A 9,928-nucleotide genomic window follows, 5' to 3' on the forward strand; every position below is an offset into this window, starting at 1 on the left:
TTTGATGTCGTTGAGTTATAACTTTGCTTATTAATTTCTTGTTGGGGCTCGTTAAATTCATAACAAGTGGTATCATAGCTTGTGTTGCGAGTGATTTACCTTGAACAATGGTAGATAATAACACGGTTTAGATCGATAGGTTTGATGGTTCAGAATTTGGCTTCTGGAAAATGCACATCGAAGATTTGTTATATCTGGTATTAAACCAAAGGATATGAAGCAGGATGATTTGAATTTGTTGGATAAGAAGGCCACTTGGGGTAGCCCGACTTTCCCTGGCCAAGAATGTCGCCTATAACATCGTGGGATTATATTTTTCGTAATTATTGTTGAAAACTTCTTTGATTTATTGTTGTGCCTTCTTAAGCTCACCATGTAAGAAACCCATGGAAGGCTTCCAATCGGCATCTACCATCCTTATGACTTTGACTAAAGGTTCAAAAACACTTAAGCATCTTGCCACACCGGCCCAAGTTTTGTCGTCCATCACCAAAGATTTAACGTCCGTCCCTTTCTTTGTCTTTGCTAAGCTACACTTTTCCCATTTCTCACTCAAACCATGTGTCTTAGTTGTGTCTTCTTTTCAAGTAGACTTTGCAAAGTAAGAAATGAGGAAGCAAATATTGTAACTCCCGGTCTTACAATATTCCTCTTCTTGGTGTATTTTCGCATTAAAGCCAATGACATATGGTGGGAATAGATGAACACCGTTATTTTTCTTGCTTCTTCTAGTGTCTTTTTGAAGCCTTTTTTCCCAATACCTCCAAGAATAGAAACTTTTAGCTTTAAATTGTTTTATACACATATAAACATATGCACATATATAATATATATTTTAATAATTATAAACTTATTACCTTCAAGCATAAGGTTAATTGTGTGCGCCGAACATGATGTCCAAAATATTGTAGGTCGTTTCACCTTCAACAACTTTGTCGCTCCCATATTATTAGCGGCATTGTCGGTCACAACTTGAACCACATTTTCGGGACCAACTTTTTCGATGCACATCTCAATATATTTGTATATGTAATCTCTTGTGTGAGCTTCATCCGAACACTCTTTTGAAGTCAAGAACACGTTACCCAAACTCGAATTTACACATAAGTTCATGATGCTCCTTCTGTTTCTATCGGACCATGCATCCGTCATAATTGCAAGTGCTGAAAGACCAAAGCAAAACAGGCATAAGTCAATGGATGAAACTGAAAGCATCAAGAATGGTGGGAAGCTTTCAAGAAAAGGTAAGAGTTTAAACTGTTCAAGGTGTGGTGAATAGGGCATAACATAAGGACTTGTACAAACGAAAAGAAAGGTACAATAAGAAAGGCTGAAGCTTGTGGCAGTGGAACTATGAAGAAATGAAGTGGGTTAAGCATACTCGCTATTAAGTTGTCTTTTGTAATTTGGTATGTGAATGACTTTGTGAATTTGGTGTGGTAATTTTTGGTTATGTTGTCTTTTGTAATGTCTTTTGTTATCAAGAATGGTTATGTTGTCTTTTGTAATGAATTTGGTAATCTAATGACTTGGGTTATGTAATGAGTTTGGCAATTTAATTAGCTACATTTGCATTGAGGTCCAATTGCAAGTGCTGGAAAACATGTCAATTACATTGGTTATGTAATGATTTTGAACTTGTGCATTTAGGTACAATTGTATAAGATAACTCAATTACATTGCATTACATTGTACATAAACAAGTCAAAACATCCATTCCATTTAATACTACTTAAATAATCCATTACATTCAAAAGAGACAAAGTTAGAAGTAAACTCCAAATTACCCATTACAATTACTTTACTTCTACTTGAACAAGATAAAAAAAATAAATAAATAACAAAAACTAAACATATTATAATCATCTTCAACCTTCGTTCTTTGATGTCACCAGCCTTAACCTTTACTTCTAACATATTTTTTGACCGAAGAAGACCAGGAATGATGTTAGTTGATTTATCACACATTGGAGGATCAATCCATCGGAAAAAACCGCAACTTGAACCCTAGCAAGAATGAAATGATGTTAATTTATAATCTGAAACACTAGAAAACAAAAGCATACCATGAATTACGTTTTTTTACCTGCATATTATTACAAGAAAAATAGCGTCTTCCAGGTTTCTACCGGTCCACGATGTTTGCTCACAAGCTCTTCTACCACAATTGCACTGGACCATGATTTTCTCTTACAAAGCTTTTGTTAATTTATGAGAGAAAAGTGAAAGAATGAGAGAAAACTTCTGATTTAGAGTTTACATTTACAACTTAACGACTCAAATAGATGAAATTCTGACGGGAGGACGAGCTATGAAACAACAAGAAACCACGAGGATTCGGAGTGCAAAAAAAAATTTAAGGACGAGGAGTGTGATTTAATACAAACTACAGGGACGAACCATGTAAATTTAAAAAGCACAGGGACTATCCTTGATTTTTGAGACAAACCACATAGACTATCCTTGGTCTAACTAAATTGAAGCTCAAAGATATGGGACAATTTTATGTGCTTCCAAAAATACGATTACAATAACTGGAAAAAATTACAGAGATAAAAACGAACTTATAAGGATAATTTAGGTAACAAATCCCATTAAATAGCAAAATAAACAACTGCTCATTCAGCCCATGATAACCTTCCAACAAATAACCCAGAGAGGATTGTAGCATTATGTTCGTTTAATGGCTCTAACTTTAACACCGTATTTGAAGTCGACAACAACGCCAAAATCGAATTCCAAAGGGCTTTCCATGTTTGGGGAGTGCCGAAATACATATCTCCGGTATAAATGTATCAAAGTGAGTTTAATTTCTTGCAATGCAAACTTCTGACCTATGCACGCTCGAGGCCCAATCCCAAAGGGTATCAATGCATAAGGATGCCTTTTTTTCTCTTCATCACAATTTGGGTCAAATCTCTCCGGCTTAAACTTTTCGGGTTCAGGGAAATTCGTGGGATCCTTAGCTAGAGCTCCAACTGCGATCCACACCCATGTCCCCTGGAGCAAATTTGAGTATGTAAAAACGTATTCAAGTTGAGTTTAGTAAGTTATGTATTAAATAAATTAGTACCTTAGGGATAACGTAACCTCCAATCTCAACTTGTTTCAATGCTTCCCTTGCTACAAGAGGAGAAACTACGTAAAACCTCATTGCTTCTTTGATCACCTACAAATTAAAAAGAGGAATTCTACATTTACATAATTTTTGCAAACGTTTATCCACAAAATTGAAGTAAACAAGAAAAACGGATAAGAGTTTTTCCAGTTCAGGCTATCAAGGAGAGTATTTCTACTTAGATTTATGCAGCCTAAGAGAGTTATCACGTGGCCATTAAAGACCCTTTACCATGTCTACCCTAAATATGACGTTAGTGAGGTTTGAAATATAATGAAGTGACATGTAGAAATATGCAATCAAATTTATCATTTGTTCCTCTTTCATTTTTCTCTTTGTGAAATGACTTGTTATTTCACTAATAAAGCTTTTTAATTACTATTAAATAAGTTGTCACTGGTTATTTATTAGTGACCTAACAAATGTTCAGTGATCTAACAAATGGTCACTATAATGACTAATGTTAGTATCTTGGTCTCTAATACTGTTTTGTGACGGATCTATAGTGGCCGGAAGTGACCAAGCCTATAGCCATTGTCACTAAAGTTTTTTCTTTTTGTTGTAGTGTGTTTTCACCTCTACTTTTGTTGAAGGTTATATTATATTATACAGTTACTGTAACAGGACTTGCCTGATTAAGATATGGGAATTTTGATTGAAGATCATCAGCAGTTGGCACTTGATCGTGTGGACCGAACGCATCGATCTCTGCAAGCAACTTTTCCTCAACTTCTGGATGCCCGGAAACCAGATAAATTAGAGCAGACAATGTGAATGATGTTGAAGCTGATCCAGCCAATAGGTGCTCATACGTTAGGCAACTGATGTAGTCTGGTGTAAATAAGTTCCTGGAAGCAGCACCTGATTCACTGGCTTTCAATATTAATGACAAAAAATCTTTTGAATCCCATTCTTTGTCATCTTTTTTTCTGTTGACCACAATATCTTCGAGTTGATTACTGAGATTCAAGTTGCACTGTTCCATTTTCCAGTCCATGGTGTATGGAATTCTCTTAAGTATTTGGCGAAACGGTTCTTGAAGTATTGGGAAAAGGAGGCCCAATATGACTGAAATCGAGCCCGATAAGTTCATTTTTAGCATACTTATTGAGTATATGTGCTGCTTGATAAACGAATCGGCACGTTTATCTTCAATGTGGTGTTTGTTTGACTTAGAGAGACCAAAATCAATTCCGAAAGAGGCTTTTCCAATCACATCAGTAGCCATTTTAAGCAATAACTCATCAAGTTTCATATCTTGATTATCTGTATGCAAGTTTTGTTCGTTTTTCTCGATAAAAGATTGCATCATCGGGATTAATTTTGCCACGTGTGATGGCTGGTAGATTGAGAGTATAGTGTTTCTCATAGTTGACCATTTTGGATCCCTGAAAAGAAAATGCTCAATCACGCCTACGTAGATACCATCCATTTGATATTTTTTAAAATGTAACACATGTGTATTTGGGTTAAACCGTAAACGGTTTGTAACCTCTACGTTCGGGATGCGTCAGTTACCTTGGTCGGGTTCAGGGTTGAGTATTTTTGACCCGCCAACCTGACCCAACTCTAATTGAGATCCTTAGCTTATTATCGACTAATTTACATGGGTGGTCCCTCATTTATACATCAATTTGCATGCCGCGTCCCTGTCATCTTTTTTAGCTTCGGTGATCCCTTGATTTTACAAATATTACCATGGTGATCCCTCGATTTAATACATGTTAAACGACATCACGTAATGGCACTTAACGAACCTTTTTAACGAAAATAATTGGAGGGACCACCAAGGCAACATTTGTAAAATCTAGGATCACCGGAATTTAAAAATGACAGAGACGCCGCATGCAAATTGATGTATAAATGATGGACCACCGGCGCAAAAAAAGTCGTTATTATTATTATTTTGGCAAAAAAAAAAAAAAAAACATATTAAATTAAACAAGGAGACCTTCATCATCAAACGATAAGAGAAACCTAAACGCACACAAACCATTTTTGTACAGTATAACATTATAAAGCATGATTTATTGTGTACATAACAAAAATAGTTGTGTACATATCATCACCCCAAACTAAAACAACATAACCGACAACGTACAAAGGAACCACAACTAAACAATACAAAAAAAAACAACCAATCCTGCTAATTAAGACCCTGTAGACTCACCCCACCGAACAAACTATGCATGCTACTACTAAGATCCTTAGCTTATTTATGGGTCAACTATTATATTTTGCATAAGTAGATGTATGGTACAAGTTAATATTGCAAAAGTAAGTGGGAACTACCTTATACAGAATAGGCCTTTACTCAGAAGTGGTGAACCCAAAAAGGGAGAAGGGATACTTCTATCGGGGAAAATTTTAAAATACTTGATTCCAACTTCTCTGCTTAACTCTGGATCAGCAAGAATCACAAGTGGCTGTCTTCCCAGGTGAAATCTGATCACCATTCACACATGCTTATTTTAGAGTCAAATAAAGTCTCTGTATATTTGAATTTCACGGTTCAATAAAGTCAAGGAGTCGTTTTTTTTTTTTACTTGATTTTAGTCAGAAATTAAACATATATATGTAATATGTTAGTCCGTAGTATAGATCAACAATTACAAACTTGACTTCAGGTTTCATAATTCATGTAAAAAATAATGCGACATATATATAATGTTGCAATGAAAAAAAAAAAAAAATGTTGATAAGACGAAGAATCTGATTTTTCATTTGTATAAAATAATACTAGAAGAAATATGATTTAAAATTGATAAACCTTCACTCATGGGTCTTATACACACCCACAATCGAAGTATTAAATGAAAATCGGAATTATAAAACTTTTAAATTCGTGAAAAATAAAAACAGAATCAGTCAAATAAGTCAAATATGAAAGTGATCGACGACAAACCTGAAGATGGGGCCGTATTTCTGGGCAAGAAAAGGGAACAAGTCAGGACCATGTTGAGCAAGCAAAGGCAAGTGTCCTAAGAATGGAATGGTTGGGGGGCCTGGTATTTTTCTAACACCCCAAAGTGGTTGATAAAAGTAGCCTAAAATCCCAGTAAACAAGGCCAATATGGTGAAGAAAAATGATGATGTAAATATGGAAGATGAACTTGTAAAGGACAATAGCCCTACAAATTCAGTAATCATACTTCTAATAATTTATGAAGTTTCTATCTTATGATCACGGCATTAAAGAAGAACAATAGGCTATTTATAGACAGCAATAAGGGGAATAAATGTAGGATGTGTTGGGTTAGAAACGAAAGTCCCACATCATATATGAAAAGAAACAAATGTATGTTTTATAAGTTATGGAAACCTCTCTCTATCATCAATCAATTTTATAACACTAAGAAACACGTTGGGCTAAAGTTGTTGGGCTAAAGTGATCCAACAAATGATATCATAGTCACCTTAATGGAAACACCATAAGTAGATCGTATATTACCAATTGATTCTAAAGAACAAGTGGTGGCTTACCACCCACTTAGTGGTGGCCACTGTCGATGGCCGAACTTCGGTGGATAAGTGAGGTGTTAGATTTGACGGTGTACGCGGTCAATTTCAGATTTGTCTATTACGGTGGTTGTTGTGGTTTTTCACCCTATTGGTGAACACAACTAATGGCAGATGGAGGTTGGCTGGTCGGGAGGGGAGCCGAAGGATGGCGGTGGGTGTGGTAATTGTGGAGGTTGTGGGCGCGCAGGTGTCGTGGTTTTGTTTACGAGTTTGTTCCTTTCCGGGCACCTTCGAGTCTAGATTCGGCGACGATCTTCGTGTTGATTTGGATTCATCGACGGAGGATGCGGATTTTGGGGCTTGTACTCAAATCTAGATGGGGTGTTTGTATTTTTGTTGTTGCTGTGGTGGTCGGCGTTCTTCCGACCACCGTCGTTGTTTATTGTATATGTGCTGTCTTATGTTTATTAGTGTAGTTGCTACAGAGGTTTCGTTTGTTAGTTTTTGTTAGACATGCTTTTCCCCTTCCTAGACTTTTTTGTTCTGTCGTATTGGCTGGAAATTGTATTAGGTTAGTATCTTTTGCCGCTTGTTTTAGCTTGGTCCGGATATCTCATGTATCGGTTGTACTTGTTGATCATCAAATCCGTTATGTGTTACTGCGTTTTTGGCCAAAAAAAAGACAAATATCGAGATTGTGATAACTAAACTTATTAGCTTACACATCAATAAGACATCAACACTACTATAAACTGTAAGTAATTAATACTCGTAAATAACTTAACACAAAATACTATCTAACATAAGATTCATACACTCGCGTACAAACAACAAATGCACTATGTTATAACTATGGTGATCTACGTATGGCACACACCCTTGGCTCGACCATGCATAAGATGTCTTAGCCATGGCTAAATATATCAGTAGGCGGACGGTAGCAGGTGTTACTACTTACCAGCCATCAAATATTAATAGATAAGGTAGATATTGTAAGCAACATGTACGACTTTTTTGCTCCGTTCGTCCCTTGATTATACACCAAATAGCAATCCGAGTCCCTTGATTAATTTTTTTGTTTATTTTTAAAAAAGTGCAATCAGAGTCCCTCTATCTAACGGTCGTCCAGTTTGTCCGTTAAGTGTCGTAACATGTTTAACATGAAATGTCCCGTTCTTATTGATTAAAAACGTTCCATATTAATTGATTTCGTTGCGAGGTTTTGACCTCTATATGAGACGTTTTTCAAAGACTGCATTCATTTTAAAACAAACCATAACCTTTATTTCATCAATAAAGGTTTAAAAAGCTTTACGTAGATTATCAAATAATGATAATCTAAAATATCCTGTTTACACACGACCATTACATAATTGTTTACAATACAAATATGTTACAACAAAATAAGTTTCTTGAATGCAGTTTTTACACAATATCATACAAGCATGGACTCCAAATCTCGTCCTTATTTAAGTATGCGACAGCGGAAGCTCTTAATAATCACCTGAGAATAAACATGCTTAAAACTTCAACAAAAATGTTGGTGAGTTATAGGTTTAACCTATATATATCAAATCATAATAATAGACCACAAGATTTCATATTTCAATACACATCCCATACATAGAGATAAAAATCATTCATATGGTGAACACCTGGTAACCGATATTAACAAGATGCATATATAAGAATATCCCCATCATTCCGGGACACCCTTCGGATATGATATAAATTTCGAAGTACTAAAGCATCCGGTACTTTGGATGGGGTTTGTTAGGCCCAATAGATCTATCTTTAGGATTCGCATCAATTAGGGTGTCTGTTCCCTAATTCTTAGATTACCAGACTTAATAAAAAGGGGCATATTCGATTTCGATAATTCAACCATAGAATGTAGTTTCACGTACTTGTGTCTATTTTGTAAATCATTTATAAAACCTGCATGTATTCTCATCCCAAAAATATTAGATTTTAAAAGTGGGACTATAACTCACTTTCACAGATTTTTACTTCGTCGGGAAGTAAGACTTGGCCACTGGTTGATTCACGAACCTATAACAATATATACATATATATCAAAGTATGTTCAAAATATATTTACAACACTTTTAATATATTTTGATGTTTTAAGTTTATTAAGTCAGTTGTCCTCGTTAGTAACCTACAACTAATTGTCCACAGTTAGATGTACAGAAATAAATCGATAAATATTATCTTGAATCAATCGACGACCCAGTGTATACGTATCTCAGTATTGATCACAACTCAAACTATATATATTTTGGAATCAACCTCAACCCTGTATAGCTAACTCCAACATTCACATATAGAGTGTCTATGGTTGTTCCGAAATATATATAGATGTGTCGACATGATAGGTCGAAACATTGTATACGTGTCTATGGTATCTCAAGATTACATAATATACAATACAAGTTGATTAAGTTATGGTTGGAATAGATTTGTTACCAATTTTCACGTAGCTAAAATGAGAAAAATTATCCAATCTTGTTTTACCCATAACTTCTTTATTTTAAATTCGTTTTGAGTGAATCAAATTTCTATGGTTTCATATTGAACTCTATTTTATGAATATAAACAGAAAAAGTATAGGTTTATAGTCGGAAAAATAAGTTACAAGTCGTTTTTGTAAAGGTAGTCATTTCAGTCGAAAGAACGACGTCTAGATGACCATTTTAGAAAACATACTTCCACTTTGAGTTTAACCATAATTTTTGGATATAGTTTCATGTTCATAATAAAAATCATTTTCTCAGAATAACAACTTTTAAATCAAAGTTTATCATAGTTTTTAATTAACTAACCCAAAACAGCCCGCGGTGTTACTACGACGACGTAAATCCAGTTTTACGGTGTTTTTCGTGTTTCCAGGTTTTAAATCATTAAGTTAGCATATCATATAGATATAGAACATGCGTTTAGTTGATTTTAAAAGTCAAGTTAGAAGGATTAACTTTTGTTTGCGAACAAGTTTAGAATTAACTAAACTATGTTCTAGTGATTACAAGTTTAAACCTTCGAATAAGATAGCTTTATATGTATGAATCGAATGATGTTATGAATATCATTACTACCTTAAGTTCCTTGGATAAACCTACTGGAAAATACAAAAATGGATCTAGCTTCAACGGATCCTTGGATGGCTCGAAGTTCTTGAAGCAGAATCATGACACGAAAACAAGTTCAAGTAAGATCATCACTTGAAATAAGATTGTTATAGTTATAGAAATTGAACTAAAGTTTGAATATGATTATTACCTTGTATTAGAATGATAACCTACTGTAAGAAATAAAGATTTCTTGAGGTTGGATGATCACCTTACAAGA

General features: G+C 34.9%; 2 protein-coding genes across 2 annotated transcripts; both read right to left on the reverse strand.

Annotated features, from left to right (window-relative positions):
* Positions 1-552: 552 nt before the first annotated feature.
* LOC139873240 (uncharacterized) lies at positions 553-2,181 on the reverse strand. Its single transcript, XM_071861204.1, has 5 exons — positions 2,101-2,181; positions 1,874-2,007; positions 1,749-1,807; positions 922-1,163; positions 553-783 (listed from the first exon to the last, which is right to left on the reverse strand). Exons 1-5 carry the CDS (start codon positions 2,179-2,181, stop codon positions 553-555), a joined length of 747 nt encoding a protein of 248 aa, XP_071717305.1.
* Positions 2,182-2,608: 427 nt separating this feature from the next.
* Positions 2,609-4,487, reverse strand: LOC139860339 (cytochrome P450 711A1-like). Its single transcript, XM_071849109.1, has 3 exons — positions 3,750-4,487; positions 3,074-3,169; positions 2,609-3,000 (listed from the first exon to the last, which is right to left on the reverse strand). The coding sequence occupies exons 1-3, from the start codon at positions 4,485-4,487 to the stop codon at positions 2,671-2,673; spliced, it is 1,164 nt and encodes a 387-aa protein (XP_071705210.1). The 3' UTR covers positions 2,609-2,670.
* Positions 4,488-9,928: the final 5,441 nt, after the last annotated feature.

This window comes from Rutidosis leptorrhynchoides, chromosome 1, assembly GCF_046630445.1.
Source record: "Rutidosis leptorrhynchoides isolate AG116_Rl617_1_P2 chromosome 1, CSIRO_AGI_Rlap_v1, whole genome shotgun sequence".
Taxonomy (NCBI): Eukaryota; Viridiplantae; Streptophyta; class Magnoliopsida; order Asterales; family Asteraceae; genus Rutidosis; species Rutidosis leptorrhynchoides.

What these genes read in the sequence shown, in the direction of transcription:
- LOC139860339 (XM_071849109.1), bottom strand. Translation starts at nt 4,487, where the DNA reads ATGAGAAACACTATACTCTCAATCTACCAGCCATCACACGTGGCAAAA. An exon ending in AATTCCCATATCTTAATCAG is followed by an intron (nt 3,170 to 3,749) that starts GCAAGTCCTGTT and finishes TTTAATTTGTAG; the next exon opens with GTGATCAAAGAAGCAATGAG. An exon ending in GAGGTTACGTTATCCCTAAG is followed by an intron (nt 3,001 to 3,073) that starts GTACTAATTTAT and finishes AATTTGCTCCAG; the next exon opens with GGGACATGGGTGTGGATCGC.
- LOC139873240 (XM_071861204.1), bottom strand. Translation starts at nt 2,181, where the DNA reads ATGGTCCAGTGCAATTGTGGTAGAAGAGCTTGTGAGCAAACATCGTGG. An exon ending in GGTGACATCAAAGAACGAAG is followed by an intron (nt 1,808 to 1,873) that starts GTTGAAGATGAT and finishes TTGTTCAAGTAG; the next exon opens with AAGTAAAGTAATTGTAATGG. An exon ending in GAGCGACAAAGTTGTTGAAG is followed by an intron (nt 784 to 921) that starts GTGAAACGACCT and finishes AACAATTTAAAG; the next exon opens with CTAAAAGTTTCTATTCTTGG.